The following is a 27126-nucleotide window of genomic DNA, read 5'->3' as shown; positions in this document are numbered from 1 at the left end:
ATTCTACTAATATTTAATAGTCATATTTAATTCTGCACCCATCTGTTACTATTATTGAAGGTCTTAAATCAAATTTGGTGGCTCATAATTAAGGTTACCAAATTCAGAAAAAAAAAAAAACAGGGACACAAGCTCAATTTTGGCTACATAACTTTTTAAGCAATACCTACTATGGTGGTTAACACAGGAAACCAGCACAACCAGTGGCTCTCCGTTAGCCAATAGCTGGCAGGTTATGCTGGGACTTGTAGTTTCCCAGCACCTAGAAAGCCAAAGGTTGTCCATGTCTGCATTAAACCATGCACTTTTTAACACAAAGATCAAAATGTAAAAATTGTTATATTAAACTAGATGGGTGTACAAAGCCTGCTGTCAAATGATAAACAAAAATATGTAATTACCATAAAGATGCTGTTACCATTGCCAGTCATATATTGTACCATGCTAGTACCATTGCCAGTCATATATTGTACCATGCTAGTACCATTGCCAGACATATATTTCACCATGCTATTACCATGAGCAGCCATATATTACACCGTGCTACTACCATGAGCAGTTATATATTGAATCCTATTATTCCTATGAGCAGTCATATATTGCACCATGCTATTACCATTGGCAGTAATATACTGCACAGTGCTACCACTATTACCAGTCATATACTGCACAATGATATTACGATCACCAGTCATATACTGCACAGTGCTACCTCCATTGTCGAACATACCAGCAATGCCAGTCTGGTAGTGGTTCTGGGAAAATTCATAGCAATAGGCTTGAATGTCTAATGATCCTACATAAAGCAAAGGTGAAGGTATCTCACTAATATTGCAGAGCCATCATTTTCTGTGTAATTCATTAAATGTAATATGTTTGTGTGCTAATTTTGATTGACATGTTTTTGTATCAGGGATATTTCCTGAGCATCTTCTAGATGATATGGAACATTCAGCTGATATAGAAAGAGGTGAAGAAGAGACAAGACCAAAGACCTCTCTATCTGTGACATTCCCAGCAACACCACAAAGCAAAACCAATGGATGTATAAAACCTGCTGAGAGTGAGTATTAGCCATTTATCACCACAGGGTCAATTAGAGGATATACTGGTTTGTCTTCCTAGTTTACCCACTAAGCACGGAGGCTTAGTGGTTAACACTTCTGCCTCACAGTGAGGGGTCATGAGTTCGATTCCTGACCATGGCCTTATCTGTGTGGAGTTTGTATGTTCTCCCGTGTTTGCGTGGGTTTGCTCCGGGTGCTCCGGTTTCTTCCCACACTCCAAAAACATATTGATAAGTTAATTGGCTGCTATTAAATTGCCCTTAGTCTACCTCGGTCTGTGTGTGTGTGTGTGTGTGTGTATGATAGGGGATTTAGACTGTAAGCTCCAATGGGGCAGCGACTGATGTGAATGAGTTCTCTGTGCAGCGCTGCGGAATTAGTGACACTATATATATATATATATATATATATATATATATATATATATATATAAATAGATGATGATAATGATTATTGTCATTGATGTTTTGTAGTAGGAAATATGTATATTGTGGGCATAATAGCAGTTACGGAATGTACAAATTCACAATGATACATTAATAATGGAAAGAATGTAACAGGTTACAATGATGCCTACACATTTGTTCCCAGAGCCCACACATTGCTAGCAGTAATGGTATAGCAGAATATAGAACATAGGACTGAATCACATCTATATCGGTATTTATGTTGGTGTGACAGTGTTGCAATTATTTTTACAATTTCTTTAGCAAAATATGTTTGAAGGTGGAGCTAATAAGCCATAGTTTAGTTATTTGACATTATTAATTCAACCCTCAGTAGGGGACCATTTATGTAGAAAGCATCACTATCTCCAATGTTTACCCTGCCAAATTAGGTTGATTTTTTTCTTGTAGTTGTGATGTGTTTTAGGTGTTGTCTGCACTGGATATAATGCATCATCTCAAGATGTGAATAGCTGTAAAGACACAATAAAAGAAAAGTTTCAATTAAACTTTTTCTTCGTTGCAGTTATATACAGAAATACACACAGACACCTCTACAAGCGTGTAACCACAAGATTAAAATAATGTGGTATAGAAAAGTATAGTCACAGACAATTCAAGAATCAGCCTGTTTAAGGATTTAAAAGATGGTCAGTATGGAAGAAATGAGGATAGGGATTTGGGCCAAAAATAATACTCTTACATATACGAAAAGTACCAGTGTTACCATTAATGTTACCAACTCAGTTCCTGCTCCAAAAGGATAAAGTGTTGATGAAATAAGCAGCACCCCACAGCTTGTCATCTGTGGTTTACACTATACAATGTTTCCTTCCCTGCCTGAAATGTCTCCTGATTGGCTATAACACCTATTATTGTGTTCAGCAAGAACTTTGCACTTCTTTCCTGTTACATTTAAAAAGAATATATCATAGATAGCTGTATACCCCAGCAAATATATACAGTAAGGAAAATGAAAATGTTCTTAGCGTGAAATTGTAAAGTCAAACTAAGTACGTTTAGGAATACACTGATACAAAGACCGTAAACTTCTTCATCTTAATAATTTTGAGATCCTTTAGTCTTTACCAGTTGCTCTTATCATGTTTAAGGAGCAGCCATGAAATCCTGTGGTCTCTGTGGAATGGATTACAGCTCATCTGACCGTGGATTACAGGCTGACCTTTCTGTCAATGTTTGCCACTGCTCTGCAATTTACCAGGAGGAGCTGCAGGTATGCAATATGAATTTACTTAAAAATCATATCCACATAATCAGATTTTAATGACTACTTTTTATTTTAACTGTTTTAAAAAACTGATAGAATAAATATTTTTTTTACCATGTTTAGCCTCAAAAGTATATTGCTACCAGCTAATAGTACTGAGTTCATATTAAGCAAGAATGGAAGATATGGTGTCTTTGTAGTCACATATAGGGGTATATTTACTAAACTGTGGGTTTGAAAAATTAGAGATGTTGCCTATAGCAACCAATCAGATTCTAGCTGTCATTTATTCCGTACATTCTACAACATGACAGCTAGAATCTGATTGGTTGCTTTAGGCAACATCTGCACTTTTTCAAACCTGTAGTTTAGTAAATATACCCCATAGAGTCAGAGTTGAAATAAAAGGAAATGGGGCCTCAGGCAGGGTAGCGGGGTCTTGGCACCAAACTTCAGCATTTCCCTCACATTTATAACCAGAATTAACTTCACATTACACCATCAGTGCCCCATATTACACCTGACTCATTTATCCTATCATCATTATTCTGTATAGCTCCAGCATTGCCCCATATTGTACCAGCATTGCATTAATATTATACCAGCATTGCATCATGTTAGACCAGCATTTATGGTTACCATATTGTAACAGCATTATCCAATATAGTTCCAACATATTTACAATGACATAGACTGGCTGGAAAGTGCTAAGTAAATCTTATTGTTCTCGGCCAGCGATAATAAAGAAATTATACTTATCGCCATGGGAGTAGGCAGTTTGATCATTAGGCCCCTTAGTGCCTGGAATATTAGAGTTTGTTAACTGTTGTCATAAACTTACTTTGAGCTTTAGTTTTAATGCCCGTGTGTACAAGCCCTAAGAGGTACACTACAGACACAACTCTTATATATGTAGCAATGAAGAAGGCTTGTCACTACAGTGGAACTCAACAGTCTTTACAAATGTAAAGAGAATGACATTTCCTTAGCCTCTCTTTTAATAATAACATTACCCTAGTATTAATAAGATGTTTTTTCTTCTTAAAAACCTCTAATATTCTCATGATATTCATTCTGAAACCTCACAATGATAATACTATGAAGATACAGTATAATGTACAGATGATATGACAACAGGGGAAGGAAGTCACATTTTTTAATACAGTTATTATTTTTAGCAACTGGGGAGATAATATCTACATCAGCAAATGATTGCATTTGATTTATTGCATTTCTTCCTGTTAGGAAATTACTCCACTTTCAGTTCTGTCTACATTTTGAACTGTGTAAGTGGAAGTGTATATATTATGAAATAAAATATAAGTAAAATATCCTAAAAGCTATAAAATGTGTATTTGGTGAATGACAACGCCAAATATAACTTAAGTTTGTAGCGCATACTTGCCAACTTATGGCAGGTATGGTCCGGGAGTCTGCCAGGGAAGGTGGCCGTGCAGGGGGCGGGGCTAGGAAAATCGCGTCATTCGGGCTCCGACACAAATGACGCAAAATGAGTAATGACGCAAAATGAGTAATTTGACAGTGGGGGCGGGGCCAAACACCGCGATTCCCGATGAATCTAAATCTGGCCACTTCACTAGGAAGTGGGGAAGTGGCCAGATCTGTGATATTGCCACACTCTCCCAGAGCTGGATTTAGACCTCATGAGGCCTTAGGCAAGATATTGGTTTGCCCCCCCGAAACAATCCATAGCACTATATTTTTTTAGTATAGCATATACTCCTATAGTTAAGTAGAAGGGTAAGCTATGTGCCGCTGCACATCACACTGTGTCCTCTCTGCTCAGCACCTTTGCCCCCTCTCTGGTCAGCACCTTCACACATGCCCCCTCTCTGCCCAGCACCTTCACACATGCCCCCTCTCCGCCCAGCACCTTCACACATGGCCCCTCTCTGCCCAGCACCTTCACACATGGCCCCTCTCTGCCCAGCACCTTCACACATGCCCCCTCTCTGCCCAGCACCTTCACACATGGCCCCTCTCTGCCCAGCACCTTCACACATGCCCCCTCTCTGCCCAGCACCTTCACACATGGCCCCTCTCTGCCCAGCACCTTCATACATGCCCCCTCTCTGGCCAGCACCTTCACACATGCCCCCTCTCTGCCCAGCACCTTCACACATGGCCCCTCTCTGCCCAGCACCTTCACACATGCCCCCTCTCTGCCCAGCACCTTCATACATGCCCCCTCTCTGCCCAGCACCTTCACACATGCCCCCTCTCCGCCCAGCACCTTCACACATGGCCCCTCTCTGCCCAGCACCTTCACACATGGCCCCTCTCTGCCCAGCACCTTCACACATGCCCCCTCTCTGCCCAGCACCTTCACACATGGCCCCTCTCTGCCCAGCACCTTCACACATGCCCCCTCTCTGCCCAGCACCTTCACACATGGCCCCTCTCTGCCCAGCACCTTCATACATGCCCCCTCTCTGGCCAGCACCTTCATACATGCCCCCTCTCTGGCCAGCACCTTCATACATGCCCCCTCTCTGCCCAGCACCTTCACACATGGCCCCTCTCTGCCCAGCACCTTCACACATGCCCCCTCTCTGCCCAGCACCTTCACACATGGCCCCTCTCTGCCCAGCACCTTCACACATGGCCCCTCTCTGCCCAGCACCTTCACACATGCAGCTTCAATCTCACACACACTAGCTCTCCATCACAGTACCCCTTCCTCTTACCTTTTTCTACCTCTTGTGACTCCAGGAACAGACTGTGTGCAGGAGCTGCAGCATTTCTGACTACCATAGAGTTACAGCAGCCTGCCTAACACTGTGTACCATGTGACCGCTGCGGTCACATGGCCCTGCTACCATAACACCAGCCCCTCACGCACGAGTTGCGCGGGAAGGGGATATCGGGTGCTGCGAGTCGGGGGAGGGGTTGCAATTTTTTTTTTCTTCCCCCTGAGAACCGCTAGGCCCTAGGCAGGTGCCTAGGTTGCCTAGTGGTAAATCCGGCCCTGCACTCTCCCAGAAGTCCGTGAGACTCACGCTAAATGCGGGAGTCTCCCGGACATTCCGGGAGAGTTGGCAAGTATGTTGTAGCGTAGTGATGTCATCTGTGTCACATGACTTTGTAAAAGTGTTCTGTGAAGGAATGTCAATTAAAAAGGATATTTTAATTTACGTCAGAGTTTTCTAGCCTGGATAAGTATTCAGTCTGCAGTCCTGGGGGGTATATTTACTAAACTGCAGGTTTGAAAAAGTGGAGATATCGCTTATAGCAACCAAACAGATTCTAGCTGTCATTTTGCAGAATTCACTAAATAAATGAAAGCTAAAATCTGATTGGTTGCTGTAGGCAACATCTCCACTTCTTAAAACCCGCAGTTTAGTAAATATACACCCTGTGCTTTTATGTGGTCATAGTGAACTTTGGGAGATATATATAAATATATATATATATATATATATATATATATATATATATATACACTGTAGTGTATGAATGCAGTATTAAATGTGCTTTGAGCGTATGTGTATACAAAGAGAGAGCTTTTGTGTATACTAAGAGATACACTGCAGAAACAAGTGTTATATAAGTTCCAATGAAGAAAGCTTGTCTTTACTAATGATAATTACTCCCACCTAGCCTTTATAGTTAAGGAGTTTAAATGAAAGTATTAGCCTGGTATTACTCAGATTTAGTTTTTTCTTAAAGTCGCCTACTATTCTCACCTCGTGACATTCATCCTGAAACCTCACAGATGATAATGCTGAGATAATAATACTAGATAGTTTGTGTGTGAGTAAAGAAACTCATGTTCTACATATGAAAGTACATTTAGAATATAACCTAAAAAATTAAAATAATCTATTTAATTTCTGACTGATCTTTGTTTTAGACCACAGTTAAGAATGCTACAGAAAATAGAAAATTTAAGTGTGTGGAGTGTGGAAAAGCTTTTAAGTTTAAACATCATTTAAAGGAGCACCTTCGTATACACAGTGGTAAGTAAATCTCATGTGTTATGGAATTGCACAGTGCATGAATTCTCCTAAATTTACACCAGTCATCATTTACTGTAAATTAGCCACATTCACCAGGAACCACTGACTGACTATTATTAGAATTATTATTGTCCTAGTTTATCTGTAAGGCGCCACAGTCTTCTTCAGCTCCGAACAGTGAGGAAAACAGAACATACATAACACGGACAGTCAAGGCAGACAAAATAAAGCAGACACAGAAGTATAGGGTAGAGAGGGCCCTGCTCATGAGAGAGCTTACAATCAAAGTTAGATTATTTGTGCATTTAAACAGCTAAAAAGTTTAGATTAACAATATTTATAAATCAAATATGAGATATTCTCTAATAATAATAATACATTTACAGCTCCTTTAAAATAGGGAATAATACAGATATTGAGACAAATTCCCCCAGCACACTGCTATAGCCAGCAACAGATCTGCTATTTCTACTGTAGATAAAAATGCAAAAGTCTCAGTTGCACACATTTGCTATAGCAGTGTGCTGGGGGAATTTGTCTCTGTTTTTTCCTTTTAGGATAACCCCACCCTTTCATGCACCTGTTATAGCCTATAAATTGATTTGAGCAACTACCAGTTCTGTATTAATAATACAGATATTGTAAACAATAATTTGTAAATAATATGTATATTAATACTAATTTTGTACTTCTTAACTGATATGAAATAATTGTAAAGTATATAGCTCACAGCCCTAATACAATACACACAGTGGTGGAACTACCATTGGTGCAGCAGGTACTGTGCACCGGGGCCCTGGAGATAATGAGGCTCACTGCATGGCAGATGTAGAGGGTCAGGGTCCCCGGTCCCCTCCTCCACACCTCCCTGCACCAGGGCCCTGGAGATAATGAGGCTCACTCCATGGCAGATGTAGAGGGTCAGGGTCCCCGGTCCCCTCCTCCGCGCCTCCCTGCACCAGGGCCCTGGAGATAATGAGGCTCACTGCATGGCAGATGTAGAGGGTCAGGGTCCCCGGTCCCCTCCTCCGCGCCTCCCTGCACCAGGGCCCTGGAGATAATGAGGCTCACTCCATGGCAGATGTAGAAGGTCAGGGGCCTCGGTCCCCTCCTCCCCGCCTCCCTGCACCGGGGCCCACAGCTCGCTAGTTCCACTTCTGAATATCTATAACATGCAGTGAGCTCACCAACAATCCTCACACTGTAGTTTACTCAGCAACTCAAACAGATACTAGGGTGGCATCTCTTAAAATGCATTAGGGTAAATGCATAGTTTTACTGTGATGCAGATACCCATAGATAACCTATGCTACAGCAGATGGTTTATACATTTGTATGGTCAATAATATCCTTATTGAGTATCAGGCACATGCCCCAATATAGAAGCACCATGATACAGTAATTATTAACTACAGTACCTATTTTGGTGCTTGTCATCAGGACTGGTGCTTCCCCTCCCCATACAATCCCTACTCAGAAGTCGTGACCGCCCCCCTCAGAAGCTGCATCCCCACACCCACTACTTCTTGCCTTGTCAGGTAGGAGGTGAGGGCTGCATCCTCGGCTCCTCAGACTGGGAGTGTGGTACTTTACTGTGACATGGTAGGCTAGTGCCACAGTCCCAGAGTAACATTGACATGGAGGAGTTTGTCCATGCTGGTGACAATGCTTCACAAAATAAAATGACATTAGACAGACACATTTCAAAAAGTGTTTGTGAAGTTGTGTAAAGTAGTGATGGTGAAGAAGAAACATTTGTGCAACTAGATGCAGCTCCCATTTAGCAGCAGCAAAATGTGCCTGTTCCACCAAAAACATCTGAGAAACACACAACCCTGCCTCAAAAAATAACATCATGTTGTGAGGAAAGTGTAATTTATCATAGAGAAGCGAAACCAATGATACAATATCTGAAAGTGCCATGGCTGCTTATTCTACAACACTCACACACTTACAAACAAGTTCCCAGAAAGCTTCACATCCAAGAAATGCAAACTATACATCACCTAAATGGTCAGCCACCATTGTAAGCTGAAAATTGCTACTTTTTTGAGGGTGTATAGATATATTGATATCCAAGTGCATAGTGCGTGTACAAAGGGTCATTTGATGTCACCAAGTAAAAGAGCTTAAGACGTTGACCCCGATCCAACATGAAAAGGCATCATAGTCTCCTTTGGGAGAAAAACACAAAACCTGACAATGCAGTTTGCAGTTCAAGAAAAGCTGATGGTGAAGAGGGAGATGTTGATCATTATGTGATTCAAGTTGCACCTAATGACAATTCTGACATGTAAGTTCTCAATCATCGTGTGATAATGATGTAATAATTCCAGACACAACTATCACCTCCAACCACTACTCATCGAAGTATTAGACAAATGCAAAAAGTACAGCAGGTCGCATCTTAGAGCACTCGTCCTAAACGAACCATAATGACAGCTTTAAAAATTATGCCTTTGTTGAATTTATGTCATTTCAGATTTAATGGTTCAGATATGAGATGGCAACAACCTAGCTGTATTATTTTTAACTACATTTGTACTCATTGAATACTTCAGTATTGTCAGCAACATAGAGTGGTCACATGCTAGATCTATTTGTATTTAGGTTTATGCCATAACACATACATGAGAGTGACTATGGCCAAGCTCAATAAATGTCTTTCACTGCTCACTGGGTGATTCTAGTGTGTCCAAACAAGCCAAAGGTTCTTCACCATTACCAGCACCATCATTGCTCTTATCACCATTGGCTTCCACACTTTTAAATAAGGAGAACATGAAACTCTGGCTTGCCTCCTTGACTCAGTTTCCTCCAGAAAACTAAAGAGTGGAAAAGAAACATCTGACAATGGCTCAAATATCATTGTTGCCTTTGCAGTTGGAGCAAATCTCTGAACAGTACAGAGATTATTGTGCATTTGGCAAGAATTAAAAGCAGACTGGCAATGTCAAGGACAATCAGTGCTCATTTTAACAGGTCATATTGCACAAGAAATACACTTATCGCCTTACAAAGATATCTCTTTGTGCCGCAACATCAGCTCATATGCAATCTTCCAACTATATGGAATACTACCACTCAATGGATATTTGTAAACTGCTGCACCTCTGTGATGGGGTCACCAAATTAGCAGGGATCATTGTGGCATTTGTGACATGTTTTTTCATTTCAGAGCCATGGTTAAGCTATAAGCAGCAGGATAATGAGAGTGATTAATGCAATGTCTCCTCCCACCAAACAAATATATATGTGTCCACATTGTAACCTTATGTGTGGTCACTGTGAGTAACCAATGGTGATGCTCGTCAGATGGGTATTGAGGAATGTCAGGAACCAATCATTGGTGAGGAGGAATTCAGATAGAAGATCATGATGAATTAGGAGCATGGCATAGAGTAGGCTCCCACGCATGCAAATTAGCAATCACATTTAAAAAAATCAAGAAAATACATGATTATTTTCTTGCATCCCTGCTTGATACACATTGTAAGTATAAAATGGGCATATTTTGCTGAATCTGCAAAGGAGTCAATACTTGCATAGTGCCCATAAACACACAAACTCATCAGCCAGTGATTCTGCCAAAAAGGGAAATATCTCAGAGGAAAATGTGTCACTGTGTTCACAGCAAGCTCATGTTAGCAATAATAAATGTAACAATGAAATTCAGAAAACTGTCTGTAGGGAAAGAGAAAATCACCAATCCAAAATGATCTATCCTGGTGGGAATGATGCAGCCATATCAGAGCCTCCCATAGATCTGCTATGTTGAATACATATAGATAATTCTATGGGTGTTTCCTCTGTATAGTTTTGAACATTTTGGGCATAATATAAGGTCATTTTTATCACAACAATACATAAAACACAGCCGTTATTTCTTATACAACAAAACTGTGCCTAATCTACATTGACACAAATAGGTAACTGTATAAATCATTTGTGCTTTCTGTTTATGTAGGTGAAAAACCATATGAATGTTCCAAGTGCAAAAGAAGATTCTCACACTCGGGATCATACAGCTCTCACCTCAACAACAGGAAATGCTTTCCCTCTAGAGACACAGCATCTTCATTTGTGCGACCATACTCTTTCGCAGGAGGAACTGGCTATAGGGAAAAATATAGCGATCATGTTAAACTTCAACCTTCCCTTGATCACCTCGGCAAAGATTGGCTAATATACAGTCCAGTTGCTGAATCTTTCACAATACCGCATGTTGCTCAGTGTAATCATGAATATAGTGTCTCTCCGAGATCTGCTGAGAACATATCTGTTGACATGGCTCTGAGTCCGCCTCTGAAAGAGTCTCCAGGCCTTTGGCATTTTAGCAGTGATTGGTGGAGCGATTTGCATCGCATCCAGATTGGTTCCAGTGGATGGTCAGAAGGTGATCTCAGACAGATAGAGTGGGCCGCTTTAAAGCAACAAGAAATTGAACACCAGATGACCAATGCCCCTCAGTCTGGAAGGTACCATCCAGAAACACTACTTCTTAGTCAGCACTATCAAACTATTGTAACGGGGGAAAATACAATTACTTCTGTTCCATACCATAGGGAGATGCCTAGGAAGTCCTTACAAAAGTTAGAATGCTCTCGCAATAGACTTGAAGCCTCAGAGTGCTGCCTTTCAAATGAGCATGATTCCGTAGAGCAAATCAAGTCAAATCCCAAAACAATTCTTCATACACCACCTATCACTGTCCTAAAAGAGCCACAACTTGAGCCACTGGACTTGTCTATTCCAAAAATGAGCAACATTTCACATGAGACTCAAATTTTAAGTGAAGAACCCCTGAAGGACACAATTGACACATTTAGAAGTAAAAGTCCAAGGCCAGGCTCACTTCCAATAGCATATACTGACCCAAAATATGAGTCCCTCAATTTGTCCTGCTTCTTACCTGATGTACTTCACAGCATCTTTCAGAGTCGTTATCCATTTCTACATATGAACCATAGCTTTAGCGGTCTTGCATATTACCCCTTTATAAACTGCAATAACGGAAACAAGCCTGCAAGTATATTAAGGACAAATGAAGACTGTAGGTCGATGGTGAGTAATAGTTTTTGTGTGTCACAATTTTGTGTGTTGTAACATTTTTTGCCATTACATAAAAAAGTGCTTTCTCAATGATATGGATCACAAAAGAAAATTTGCCAAGTTCATGCACCGACATGCATTTCTGACTAGAATAAAAATAAGCCCATAGATCAGTTGTCATGTCACATGTGAACTGAAATTAATGTTCCTTTGCCGGAACTAAAGCCAAACTTAATTTTGTAAAATTGGGCTGAATTAGCTGAAAAACCCAAATTATGGATGTACCCTCACATAGCTTCAGCAGAACAGACAAGTGCGTAGCGTAATAAATTCTGTATTTAACCTGTGTCTTTTACCAATCACAGTAGAAGGTTATTTTTATGTATTTTTGGGCTGACAGCTGCAACTTAATATTACTATATCTGACTAAGCTATCTGTCTGGTTGCAACTTCTTAATATGTAGCAAGAAGCAACTAAATCATGTGTTGCATGCCCACCGTACTTCCCATTTAAAGGGCATAATATTCTTTTTTACACATAATTCTGATGCTAAACAAGCATGTCGATAATTTATTTAAAACTATTGCTGTATTCTTTGTGCACACATGAACTTTAGACACTTTCCCATTGTGGTTAGGGATGTGCACCGGCGACTTTTGAGGTCTCGTGTTTTGTGTTTTGGATCCGGATTTTCGTTATTTTTGAGGTTCGGATTTGTCTCGCAAAACACTTGACGAAAGGTCTCGGTTCGGATTTAAGGTTTTGGATTCGGATTTTTTTGCAAAAAAACATAAAAAGTTTAAAAATCAAGTTTTTGGGCTTATTTTCACTCCTAGGCTATTATTAACCTCAATAACATTCAATAACAAGCATTTCCACTAATTTACAGTGTATTCTGAACACCTCACAATATAGTTATTAGTCCAAAACGTTGCAACAAGGTATCTTTCTGGACTGCGTAGAGGAGTGGGTCACCACAATATATATTAAAAATGCTGAACTTTTATGAATCGCACCAATAAATGTACCTGGACTGCGTAGAGGAGTGGGTCACCACAATATATATTAAAAACCCTGAACTTTTATGAATCGCACCAATAAATGTACCTGGACTGCGTAGAGGAGTGGGTCACCACAATATCTTAAAAACCCTGAACTTTTATGAATCGCACCAATAAATGTACCTGGACTGCCTAGAGGAGTGGGTCACCACAATATATATTAAAAACCCTGAACTTTTATGATTCGCACCAATAATTGTACCTGGACTGCGTAGAGGAGTGGGTCACCACAATATATATTAAAAACCCTGAACTTTTATGATTCGCACCAATAAATGTACCTGGACTGCGTAGCGGAGTGGGTCACCACAATATCTTAAAAACCCAGAACTTTTATGAATCGCACCAATAAATGTACCTGGACTGCGTAGAGGAGTGGGTCACCACAATATATATTAAAAACCCTGAACTTTTATGAATCGCACCAATAAATGTACCTGGACTGCGTAGAGGAGTGGGTCACCACAATATATTAAAAACCCTGAACTTTTATGAATCGCACCAATAAATGTACCTGGACTGCGTAGAGGAGTGGGTCACCACAATATCTTAAAAACCCTGAACTTTTATGAATCGCACCAATAAATGTACCTGGACTGCGTAGAGGAGTGGGCACTGGGCACCACAATAAAATATATAAAAAACCTTCAACAGGTCTGCATTACACTACACATACGGCTGCTCCTCCATCCTCTCCATCATATACATGTTGGAGTTTTAGCGTGTGACAACCTCTTGTTTTTGATAATGTCAGTGCATTTTGAATATTTTTCAATTTGCCCCACACCACTGAATGTACTTTATCTATGATACGCATCTATCTATCTTGACTGCGTAGTGTGGTGGCTCCGGTACACAATTTGGTACCGAGGCCACAATATAATTAAAAAACCCTCCACGTGTCAGAATTCCACCAAACAAGTATCTGGACTGCATAGTGGGGTGGCCCCGGTACCCAATTTGATACCGGGGCCACAATACCTCCTCCAAACATGGTACAGACAATTCGTCATTGAGATCCCAGACAGACAGGGTCAAAGTGTTATTGTTTGACTTTGTAAACCCAAAAAACTGTCCCTGTTGCACATAGTCGTGCAATGAAGACTGACTTTTTCATTTAAAGGCCCGATCTTTCAAGTGTAGTGTTTGTAAGTCTAAGTCATATTATACTTTTGGTAAAATTGGTTTATTTTGTTCCTCTTTATGGTAATTAGTAATAGAATTAAAGTATGAAATAGAATTAAGGTATGAAATAGAATTAAAGTATTAAATAGAATTAAAGTATGAAATAGAATTAAAGTATGAAATAGAGTGGTATATAGAGTTGTAGTGTGGTATAGATAGAGTGGTCCACACAATATAATAATAATAAAACCCTCAACTGGTCTGAATTCCACCAAACAAGTATCTGGACTGCATAGTGGGGTGGCCCCGGTACCCAATTTGATACCGGGGCCACAATACCTCCTCCAAACATGGTACAGACAATTCGTCATTGAGATCCCAGACAGACACGGTCGAAGTGTTATTGTTTGACTTTGTAAACCCAAAAAACTGTCCCTGTTGCACATAGTCGTGCAATGAAGACTGACTTTTTCATTTTAAGGCACGATCTTTCAAGTGTAGTGTTTGTAAGTCTAAGTCATATTATACTTTTGGTAAAATTGGTTTATTTTGTTCCTCTTTATGGTAATTAGTAATAGAATTAAAGTATGAAATAGAATTAAAGTATGAAATAGAATTAAAGTATTAAAAAGAATTAAAGTATGAAATAGAATTAAAGTATGAAATAGAGTGGTATATAGAGTTGTAGTGTGGTATAGATAGAGTGGTCCACACAATATAATAATAATAAAACCTCAACTGGTCTGAATTCCACCAAACAAGTATCTGGACTGCGTAGTGTGGTGGCCCCGGTACACAATTTGGTACCGTGGCCACAATATAATTAAAAAATTGGGCATCAACTGTCACCGTTGTTTAATATCTGATACACCTAAATATGGACTGCACAGTGGAGTGGCCCCGGTAGTAAATTTGGTGCCGGGGCCACAATACCTCCTCCAACTTCCAAGTGTAGTGTTTATAAAGACAGACAGCGTCGAAGTGTTATTAGTTGACTTTCTTAACCCTAAAATTGTCCCTGTTGCAAATATTCGTGCAATGGACAGTTACTTTTTTATTGAAAGACTCAAGCTTTCAAGTGTAGTGTTTATAAAATATAAACAACAATACAGTAGTTTTAGAGCACGTCAATACCTCTTGTTTTAAATTATGACACGGCATTTTACTTTTGGTTTAATTTCTTGTATTTTTTTAAATTTGGTTTTACTTTTTGAACATGGCAAACGACTGTTGATTGGTCATATAATGCAAAAAAAAAAGGTCCAAGATGGAATTGTCCTTGGGCCCTCACACCCACCCTTATGTTGTTGAAATAGGACATGCACACTTTAACAAACCAATCATTTCAGCGACAGGGCCTACCAAACAACTTTGGCTGAAATGATTGGTTTGTTTGGGCCCCCACACCAAAAAAGCTATTCATCTCTCCCTGTACAGACTAAACAGGCTCTACTGAGGCAAGATGTCGTCCTCATCCTCAACCTCTGATTCCTCTCCCCCTACAGTGTGTACTTCCTCCTCATCACACATTATCAATTCGTCCCCGCTGGACTCCACAACCACAGGTCCCTCTGTACTGTCTGGAGGGCAGTGCTGTACTTCATTGAGGAATTGATTATTCATTTTTATAAACATCATTTTTTCAACGTTCTGAGGAAGCAACCTCCTTCGCCGCTCACTGACCAGGTTCCCCGCTGCACTAAAAACTCTTTCCGAGTACACACTGGAGGGGGGACAACTCAGGTAAAATAGAGCCAGTTTGTACAGGGGCTTCCAAACTGCCTTTTTTTCCTGCCAGTAACAATATGGACTGTCTGACATGTCTACTTGGATGGTGTCAGAAAAGTAATCATCCACAATTTTTTCTATTGTGACAGCATCCAATGCAGCGACAGTAGACATGTCTGCAATGGTTGGCAGGTCCTTCAGTCCGGACCAGATGTTATCAGCATCCCCGCCAGCGCCTCTTTTGGGAAAACTGAGCTTTTTCCTCGCAGCCATAGATGTGGAAGAAAATGAGGGTGGAGCTGTTGGCATGTCACGGTCCTCTTCAGAGGACAATCTCCTGACCAGCAGGTCTTTGCACCGCTGTAGACTTGTGTCCGCCGGAAACAGAGACACAACATACGCTTTAAACCGAGGATCGAGCACGGTGGCCAGAATGTATTCCTCTGACTTTAAAAGAGTGACCACCCTCGGATCCTGGCAAAGCGTACGAAGGGCTACATCCACAAGAGCTACATGCTTGGTGTAATCGCAATGGCTTACCAGCTCCTCCCTCACTTTCTCCAGCTGCTTCTGCAACAGCCTGATCAGGGGAATGACCTGACTCAAGCTGGCAGTGTCGGAACTGACTTCTCGTGTGGCAAGTTCAAATGGCTGCAGAACCTTGCACAACACGGAAATCAGTCTCCACTGCGCTTGACTGAGGCGCATCCCCATTCCTTTGCCTATGTCGTAGGTGGCTGTGTAGGCCTGAATGGCCTTTTGCTGCTCCTCCATCCTCTGCAGCATATAGAGGGTGGAGTTCCAGCGCGTCACAACCTCTTGTTTGAGGTGATGGCAGGGCAGGTTCATGCTTTTTTGATGTGCCTCTAGTCTGCGGTAGGCACTGGCTGAATGCCGAAAGTGTCCAGCAATTTTGCGCGCCACCGCAAGCATCTCCTGCACACCCCTGTCACTCTTGAGGTAATGCTGCACCACCAAATTAATGGTGTGGGCAAAACATGGGACGTGCTGGAAATTGCCCATATTTAATGCCCGCACAATGTTTCTGGCATTGTCTGACACCACAAATCCCCATGAGAGTCTAAGTGGGGTAAGCCACTGGGAGATAATTTCCCTCATTTTCTCTAATATGTTGTCAGCATTGTGCCTCTTATTAAAGCCTGTAATGCACAATGTTGCCTGCCTTTGCACGAGCCGCCATTTTGTAGTTGCTGCTACTGATGCAGCTGTTGCTGTTGCTGCGGAAGGGGATGCATCTACCCAGTGGGCTGTCACAGTCATATAGTCCTTCGTTTGCCCAGAACCACTTGTCCACATGTCCGTGGTTAAGTGGACAGTGGGTACAACCGCATTTTTTAGAGCACTGAGGACACTTGATCGTACTTCTCTGTACATTTTTGGTATCGCCTGCCTAGTGAAGTGGAATCTCGATGGGATTTGGTACCGGGGACACAATACCTCCATCAACCCTCTAAATCCCACTCCACTGATGGCGGACACCGGGCGCACGTCTAACACCAACATTGCAGTTACAGCCGCAGTTATACGCTTTGCAATAGGGTGACTACTATCGTATTTTGTGGTCATGGCAAACGACTGTTGGACGGTCAATTGTTTTGTGAAAGACTTAGCAGTCTTACGACTTCCCCTCTGGGAAGATGAATCCGTATTGAGGAGGACTCAGTCTGGCTGCTGACTTGGGCTGCAGGACTGAATCTGATGGAGATTGTGGAGGAAGTTGACGAGGAGGGTGTTGCTGGTGTGTATCCAACTGGACCACGGGATTTAGGTGTCCCTGTACCGATGAGGGTCCTAGCCCCAGTTCCTGAACTAACCACTGAACTATGAAGGTTATTCAGGTGACGTATAAGGGAGGATGTTCCTAGGTGGGCAAGATCCTTACCCCTGCTTATTTGAGCTTTACATAAGCTACATATGGCCATACATTGGTTGTCTGGATTTGGATAAAAATAACTCCAGACCGAAGAGGTGCATTTTTTGGTCTTCTGACCAGGCATGACGATGGGCTTTTTCATCCCATGGACATCAGCTGTTTCCCCCCCTGGTGCCTCATTTACAATAACCACATCACCATCCTCATCATCAAGTTCCTCCACAGCGCCAGCTACATCATCAATAGCCTCCTCCCGAGCCACCTCTTCCCGTACAGTGATAGGAAGGTCAGGCTTGACAACCACCAACATCCTTGGACTCGCCTTGTGGATTTGTGATAATTTCTCTTTAGAAGGCAGAGTTGTTTGCTGTTTTGTTGCTGACAGCATAACTCTCTTCAATTTTTTGTAGGGGGGGGAGGAGGAGGAGGGCTAAGATCCGTGGGTGAAGCTGAACCACTAGTCATGAACACGGGCCAGGGCCTAAGCCGTTCCTTGCCACTCCGTGTCGTAAATGGCATATTGGCAACTTTACGTTTCTCCTCAGATGATTTTAAGTTTCTCTTTTTGCTACTTTTTCTTAACTTGGGCTTTTTGGATTTTACATGCCCGGTACTACGAGATTGGGCATCGGGCTTGGAAGACGACGTTGATGCCATTTCATCGTCTATGTCATGACTAGTGGCAGCAGCTTCAGCATTAGGAGGAAGTGGGTCTTGATCTTTCCCTACTTTATCCTCCAAATTTTTGGTCTCCATTATATGTAGCACAAGATACTGCAGAATGTGTGAACTTGGTAATATTGCAGTACCAATGGACTTATACTGCTGTATTGGTTTTGCAAATTTGGTTATAATAATTATTATATATTTTTTTTTTTTTAATTTTTTTTTTTTTTTTACTTTTTTTTTATTTTTTAAAAACTTGGGAATAATGGGGAAATAACTATGCCCTTAGAAGCACAGAGCACAGGACACAGCACCACTGGACTGAACAGGACACGGCACAGGACCCAGCAGCACTACGGAACTCAGCAGGACAGAGCACAGGACACAGCACCACTGGACTGATACTGCAGAATGTGTGAACTTTGTAATATTGCAGTACCAATGGACTTATACTGCTGGATTGGTTTTGCAAATTTGGTTATAATTATATATTATTATTTTTTAAAATTTTTAATTGTAATTTTTTTTTTACTTTTTTTTTAATTTTTTAAAAACTTGGGAATAATGGGGAAATAACTATGCCCTTAGAAGCACAGAGCACAGGACACAGCACCACTGGACTGAACAGGACACGGCACAGGACCCAGCAGCACCACTGACCTCAGAAGGACAGAGCACAGCACACAGCACCACTGGACTGATACTGCAGAATGTGTAAACTTTGTAATATTGCAGTACCACTGGACTTTTACTGCTGAATGTGTGAACTTGGTAATATTGCAGTACCAATGGGCTTATACTGCAGGATTGGTTGTGCAAATTTTGTGGTAATTAAAAAAAATTAAATTAGTTTTTGGTATTTTTTTAAATAACTTTTTTTTAATTTTTTAAACACAGGGGAATATTGGGGAAATAACTATGCCCTTAGAAGCACAGAGCACAGGACACAGCACCACTGGACTGAACAGGACACAGCACTGGACCCAGCAGCACCACTGACCTCAGAAGGACAGAGCACAGCACACAGCACCACTGGACTGATACTGCAGAACACAGCACAGCACAGCACAGCACAGCACAGCACAGCACAGAACTAAACAGCACAGCACAGAACTAAACAGCACAGCACGAGATCTACCAGGACAGAGGACCACCTAACACACCCTCCCTCTACCCTGATCAATGCCCGAGTGAAGATGGCGGCGACTAGCGGGGAATTTATAGGATCCGAGTATCGCGAGATCCGACAACGGGATTATGAGTCAGAGCCTCAGTTTCAGATTTGAATTTGGCGCCAATACCCGGATCTGTCTCGGATCCGACTCGGATCGGCAATGTTCGGGTGGGCTCGGATTTCAGATATCCGAGCCCGCTCATCTCTAATTGTGGTTGTCTCATAGCCAAACCCTATTACGTCCAATTAAAACCAGACAGCAGAAGTGGGCATCTAGTTGGTATCCTCAGTTTTATCTGTTCCCGGTTTGACCACAGTGCTTATTTTAAGCATTGAATGTGGCTGAGATAGGCTGTCCTGTTATATTGGAAAATACATTTATAGTGAAATTTCTACCAATGTAACAAAAATATTCAAAAGTAGAAACGTGACATGAAATGTAGTCTACTCCGATGTCCACTTATCATCAGGATTTATTGAGCACATAACTAAGACTTCAACAAGAAGGAGAAAAACTGAAAAGTTGTACTTAATTAAAGGGTGATCCAAAAGTGATAGAATGGCCTTGTAGGGATTAGAAGTGACTTTTTTTTTTATTTGGTTGGAACTTTAAAAGTATGGGGGAAAAAAGAATGAAATTTCTACAGTTTCGCCTTGCAGTGCCATTAAATAGGACTTGAATGGGCTGAACTGTCAAACCTAGCCACACACCCTGGTGAGCTAATACGTTATGGGTCTGATTTACAGTGAGAGGTATGGCCATAGTGTATCTTTGGTTTTTTGCACCACCCATGCTCAGAAAGTGAATATACATAACTATGTGTATTCAGACCTGTGACTTTTTGGTACTTATGACTCCTTATACCTGGAGAGTTGTGACCGTGGAAGGAAGGTGTGCTCTAACATAGGCAATGTATAGTAAGGGTGTGCTCGAGTAATAGTATATGGATTCAGACTGTGACCTGGGACATAGCAACAGATGCATCTGAAAATGTGTTTATTTGTGGGTGGTCAGGGGCAGGTGTAAGTAGCGGATGATGATCATGATGACAAACACCCAAACTAGCAAAATTCTTGCAATTAGAGGTTTGCAAATGATTCACAGATGCTTATTGAGACTTTAGTCAGTCTCCCATAGAGTAAAATTCGCCTAGTGTGTTGAAGCAAATATAATTTTTTTCCTGCTGTATTAGCTAGGTTATTCAAGTTTAAATGACACTTCATAGAAATTGCGTTTCTAACATGTAAAATAAATGTTTTTCACAATTTGGATGTGTGTGTCTGGGGGGTGGTGTCTGTTGTCAGGAGGACTCATCTGCTACTCAATCAGACCTGGACGCATCTTTAAATATGAATACGGAGTACATGCGCCTACACTTGCGTGCAACTTTTTCAGTCGCATGTTATGCTTAAGCTTACATTCCACTGAATCAGGCCTTACGTCTGCAGTCAGATTATCTTCTATGTAATCTTTCCCAGTTTTCATATTAACTGAAAGCAAAGCAAGTGATTGGTATTTTTTTTTTTGTCTCCAAGAATATCTCAGAACAGGAGAGAAAAAGCAACAAATCACCTCGAAAAAAGTCAAAGAAATCAGAGAATGGATTATATGTCTGTGATCAATGCAATAAGAGTTTCCAGAAAAGCAGCTCTCTTTTACGGCACAAATATGAACACACAGGTAAAATTGTTTTGATATTGACATTTATTGACACACCTTTTAATATACAACATAACAGGACAACATGAGGTTCCAAGTAAAATGTGAGAGTATTCTTGATTTGCCAGGCAAATGGGGTGTTGCTGTGCAAAAAGTTGTGGGCAGCTGAGAGGGAAGGGGCAGCAATTTCAGTGCTTTCCAGATAGATTTGCTAGATCTTATGAAACTAGTCATGGCAGCTGTGGAAGCCAACATTTTATATAGGAGAGAATCTGAGTATGAACCACTGTCTATGTGCAGGAGCAATGAGAGAAAGAGCCAGGGTAGAGACGCTGCTTCATCTATGTATCGCTTGTAGCAGTCGTCGGGATCAGGACAAGAAGTCTGATGGCAAAGTGAAATTACCCACACACCACCAAAGCCCTCACATTACTTTGTCTGCTATACATTAATTCCCCTACACTTCTACCAAACCTCACATTAAGACATTAACACACAACACTAAGCCTCAATTTTATGCACTAATATCACTACAGAAAATTATATCAGACAGATACATAGCACTACATATCCCTCATGTTTACTACATCTCAAAACACAGCTCTTCCTCCATACACATTTATATGATAATCATACAGTAAATTTGTATTGGTGCATTACCGTAGTGCAGTGCATTACCGAGCCCCATAGCATTATTTAGATAGGGGTCCAGCGATGCTACTGTAGTCTCCCACACCCCCTGCTTTGCTCTGAAAAAGCAGAGAGGACACCTTTTCTGAGCATGCGCCCTCTGTGGAGGTGTCGGAGGGGGGCAGCATTGCAGCCCTCCTCACATCTAGGCCCCCGTAACACCCACACCACAGTAGTTCCGCCACTATCTACTGCCTCAAACATTGCAAAGCATCCCTTCTGTGTTATGCAAGAAACATTTATATTCTAAGCCCGTTCCTCCCAGGTGCACTGTATTATGTAACACTCATAGCGCTGCAGTTATGCTGCCTTATTCTGACCCTTGCGTACACAGCTGAAACCATTTCAGCCACCCCAGAAATCGTGAATGCTCTGTGAAAATCGGTCAGTGGGTATGTGAGAGAGATCTGGAAGTATTATGGTAAATTTGCAAATATCACAGCAAGGAGCATTAAAGTCATGTGCTGGTACATACTTATACACAATTACACATCCTTATCTGCAGAAGAAAAAGCTGTAAATATGTTCTCTATTGCCAGTTGATGACACTGAATGAATTCCAGAACAAAGACAATAAGGTTATGACCAGGACATTGATTAGTTTGTGGACAATGTCAAGATACGAGCTCACTAAACTCCTGTAAGATTCCCTATGTCATCCTGCAGATTATTCAAAAGTAAAACAAAATAACAACAGCACTAAAGGGTAAAACATACAGATGTCAATAAACATAGAAAACAAATATATATGTAACACCCCCTCTAGTGTTGTTGTTCACACTGCCTCCAAGACTTCTCCCCTTCTGCTCCCTTCTTATGTAACTCCCTACTCTACTTGCCCAGACACTGCCCCAACCTTCAACATTTCATGTGCTCTCTCAGAACTCACCTATTCACTATAACCTAGTCTACCCCATCTAATTTCCTCTGCTCACCGCCAAATACAATCTATTCCCTCTAGCTTATGTTGTCTCAGCTTTAGCCTCTCACTACCCTCGGTCTCATGACTGCCCATTCTCTGTCAACCTGATATGTGCTTTATCTGTTTCAATTAAAAAAAAATTGTATGATTTGTTATGCTGACTGTCCAGTGCTGCAGAGTTTTGTGGTACCTTATACGTAAATGTATTAGGGTGCATCCAGTGCTACAAACATACCTGCTATGCATAAAAATGAAAGCTATTGGCTATATATAAATGGTAATGTCAGAGTTTCAAGGATGTACTGGTTTAATATGTATTGTTGAATGAATGAAGAAGCTGATCTGATTGTGTTACATTGAACAACCTATATGTATGTGTTTCATATAGGAAATAGGCCCCATCAGTGTGAAGTCTGCAACAAGGCCTTCAAGCACAAACATCACCTGATTGAACATGTCCGTCTGCACTCAGGAGAAAAGCCGTATCGCTGTGATAAATGCGGCAAGAGATTCTCCCACTCTGGCTCCTTCTCTCAGCACATGAACCATCGCTATTCCTATTGTCGTAAGGACACTACATATCTCTCTGAAAATGGTGAAATGGTCTGGGGGGACAAGACCAGCCAGTGTGGAAACTATGCAGTGCTGCAATCTACTGAAGAACCGATGAGCGGAGCGCAGCTTTGATAAGCGGCCAGATCCACAGAGTACATACATAGAGCGCACTAAAGACATTTAAGAAGGGGAATCGGAAGCAATCTTCATACTTGAATAATCACTATAGTTTAAGCCTAAACAGAGGAAACAAAGAGCCACAGCATAATCATAGTTTATACTGTAAAAGAGATATAGGGTTTGCATTTAACATGACTGAAATAGATTTTAAACTTCAGAGCACCATTCGGAAAAAGTGTCTGGGGTTATTTACAATAGAAGGGCGTAGAGTTGCTAGCATAGTTCTTCCTTTACTTTTGCACCTTGTTTTATACTGCTGCTTACAGCTTTACACATCATGAAAGGAGCCATATACATGATTTAATGTCTGCGTTAAAAAAGGATTGCACAGGCCATTATCTAAGCAAAGTGATATATTCACAGTTGTACAAAGGTGTATGTGTAGCGAGAGCAGGGTCTTTCATAATAATATGTGCCAAGAATTCTGTTAGGTCCCCAAGATATATCAGTGAGCCGGAAGGAGCAAAGTTGAAGATATACCGTAGTTCTGTGGTGGGTGCAAAGCTTTTATCCCATACAAAAAGTCTAAATTTTAGTACCACTTTGGAGGTGGCATTATTTACTATTATAATTGAGATAATAATTTATACCAAACGCACATTAATAATCATTCAAAATGAGAAAATCTTTAAAGGATTCACTCAATGTTTATGGTTAAATTTGTGATAAGATGATTTGCAAACATAAAAACAGCAGAATAGTTAGTAATAATAATTTAAAAATCATTTTAGCATCAAATTGAGGATATAAAATAACAACAGTAAAATGTCTAGAGATCCCCTTTAAACAACATTTTAAATAAAGGCAACCACGGTATTGTCTTATTTTAAGTCCAGTAAGAGTCAAATGAGCAGTGTAATTAAAGAAAAAAAGAAAAGAAATAAAAGCCAAGTAAATTCATGGGGGAGCCAAAAGAGAAATAGACCATACTTTGACTTGGTTTTTTTACCTCTGCTTTCCATGCACCGAAAAAGCACAGCAAGCGGGCCTGTACCTGTACACACAGTGGTGGAAACCATTTTGTGGATTGGACTATATATAGCCTATCAATTTGATAGGAACCAGTGACATCACTGAGGTATTGTCTGGTTAATATTCTTGAGGTACTGTTTCCTAGTGAATATTAACTCAGAGTACAAGATGACTGCTTACATTGTGTGTAAGTGACAGGGCCAATTGTCTTTACTATTCTCTTTCTTTATACTCCATCACTTATAACATTTTGTGATGGTTTTTTTTCTGCTACTTCTACTACTTTCGCCTGTTGTTATGCTAATGAGTATAATGTGGGTGTTGTTTAGTTAATGCCACTGTAGAAGTTCACGTTTATACAAACCTCATAAAGCAGTCATTTTGACACATTTTCCAGACTGAACCAGCACTACTTTGAAAAGCAGGAAATTATTCTGAAGAGAACAGAGAATGACCAGAAAATTACATTTTAATGAATAAAATAATTCTAAATAAACTATTTTATTGTATATGCTATAAAAATGTATAGTTACTCCATCAAATACATTTTTTTAAAAAAACTATTTTAGATTCCTTTTATAGAATGTTCCCATAGAGTAATATTATCTTAAAACTAAAAATGTAAAATACAATTGAGAGATAAGGCATTGCCAAGCAGCACAGAAGAGGAATTATATAGTCCACATCAACCAGCCTTTACTCATTGCCGTATGTTATCCACACTAGTGAGGCGTTTGAATAAGACACAGAAAAAAGGTCTACTCGCTTTTTGTAAGATTCCTTTTTCTTTCCATTAAAATATATTTCTTTTCCCTATTGCTGAGATTTTAAACGGCAAATACTCTAGACGTGTGGTTTAAAATAGCACATAGATTAAATATATATTACCTGAGATCTATGTCAAAATGTATGAGCAGGTAAAAAAATACAGTAAAGAGAGAGTATTACTGCTATGCACAATATATATTGTACATTGGATAAAGATTTGTCCAACTAGTAAACCATGAATAAATATAAGTGTATTTACAGTAAAAATATGTCAAAGCTAACACGTATACAAAATTAACTAATACAATATATATATTTACATTAATTCAATATATGTTTTTTCCACTATACTATATATGATATATTCTGTTAACAAGTATACACAAGGTATGTTAACCCCCACATACGGCTGAAACTTCCTTGTTTTCATTTTTTAATTGAAAGCTTCCAAATAAACTAGGAGAATGCTGGTAATCCTACCTGCTGTGACTACTAATGTTATTCAGATAATTGCCTGCTACCTGCAAGCTGCAGACAGTGAAAGAGCCAGGACTAAGTTAAACCAGATCGCAGCATAATAATAGTTTAGCAGGATGTTTTATTTATCTGCAAGGAGCTAATGCAAACATATGGGGACGTATTGGGAACAGTAGCCCCAACAACCTAACAATTAGACCCTCAAAAACTATTGTTCCTGCTCATATATACCTAATTGAACCACTAACACACCGAGAGGGATATTTTTTAAAATAAACTAACTGGAATTTTAGTATCATGTTGTGATACATTATAAGTACATTTATTATAGGTCCATTCTTGTGTGTATGATTGGTCATGCAACCCAGTATAATCCACTGGGTCATGTACCCTAGTATAATCCACTGGGTCATGCACCCCAGTATAATCCACTGGGTAATGCACCCCAGTATAATCCAGTGGGTCATGCACCCCAGTATAATCCACTGGGTCATGCACCCCAGTATAATCCACTGGGTAATGCACCCCAGTATAATCCACTGGGTCATGCACCCCAGTATAATCCACTGGGTCATGCACCCCAGTATAATCCACTGGGTTGCAATACAATCCTGTAATACCATTACATTCAGTAAAGATAATATCACCATCAGCTTACCCTAGTAACCCACTGAATGATATGCCTGTATGTCTTATTTAATTATGTTCATGGCTGTTACATATTTAATATTATAGGTCACTGACTGAATATCTATGTGAAGAAAACCTTATTATTTGATTAGTTGCACCAAGTTTTTTTTCCAAAATGTTCCAGACCTATCAAGCTTTACAGACTGGTTCTGTTTGACCATAAAACCTTTTCTAACAGCATAATATGCAATTGGATAGTTTCTACATGTATTTTCCGAACATAAGGACTGAAGTGAATACATGCGACCAGCAATTGTCTACATATGAAAATGGAATCCTATGCCTTCATACTGGTGTTTTGAAGCACATAACACAGCGTTACATAAAAATACATTACGATGAGTTTGCTTTAGTGAAAAGGTCCTAAAAGTATTCATGTAACCTGTTACATGCCGGGCAGTCGGGCTGCCTACCCAATGCCCAGCGCACTTACTCGGTTCCTGCTGACAGCTCGCTCCGCCCTGGCCGCCGTCATCGTCGTATTTTTAAGGTCCACACGGACATTTACCTTGGTCGTGTTTGTCACAAAGCATAAAGGATCACGAACAATGGTGCAAATATTTAAGCGTTAATAAAATACAGACATCTTATATCATCCCCATCTTTATAATATATTCATTTCTTTCTTTTACTTCCTATGAATACACAATGTTTATATGTTTAATTCCAGAATATATAAAAAGCTAAATTTAATTATTTTTCTAAATTCAACCATACTGTTTTCATTTACTCAGAGATCCCTTAAGAATAGATGTCATGTAATTTACAATAAGGATGTTCAAAAATTGCA

The 27126-nt window shown here is 40.4% G+C and overlaps 1 protein-coding gene across 1 annotated transcript in view; it reads left to right on the top strand.

The window, feature by feature from the left end:
• The window catches only part of LOC142141185 (uncharacterized), an 81261-nt gene extending 57259 nt beyond the window's left edge, over positions 1 to 24002 (top strand). Inside the window, exons 2-7 of the mRNA XM_075199378.1 lie at positions 914 to 1063; positions 2626 to 2747; positions 6616 to 6721; positions 10689 to 11785; positions 20959 to 21103; positions 23083 to 24002. Coding sequence (XP_075055479.1) covers positions 914 to 1063; positions 2626 to 2747; positions 6616 to 6721; positions 10689 to 11785; positions 20959 to 21103; positions 23083 to 23381 — 1919 coding nt within the window. The 3' untranslated portion in view covers positions 23382 to 24002. The remainder of the gene's footprint in view (positions 1 to 913; positions 1064 to 2625; positions 2748 to 6615; positions 6722 to 10688; positions 11786 to 20958; positions 21104 to 23082) is intronic.
• Positions 24003 to 27126: the final 3124 nt, after the last annotated feature.

The sequence above is a fragment of the Mixophyes fleayi genome, chromosome 2 (genome assembly GCF_038048845.1).
Source record: "Mixophyes fleayi isolate aMixFle1 chromosome 2, aMixFle1.hap1, whole genome shotgun sequence".
Taxonomy (NCBI): domain Eukaryota; kingdom Metazoa; phylum Chordata; class Amphibia; order Anura; family Limnodynastidae; genus Mixophyes; species Mixophyes fleayi.
Note: the sequence above shows the minus strand (reverse complement) of the source record. Positions and strands in the feature narration are given on the sequence as shown.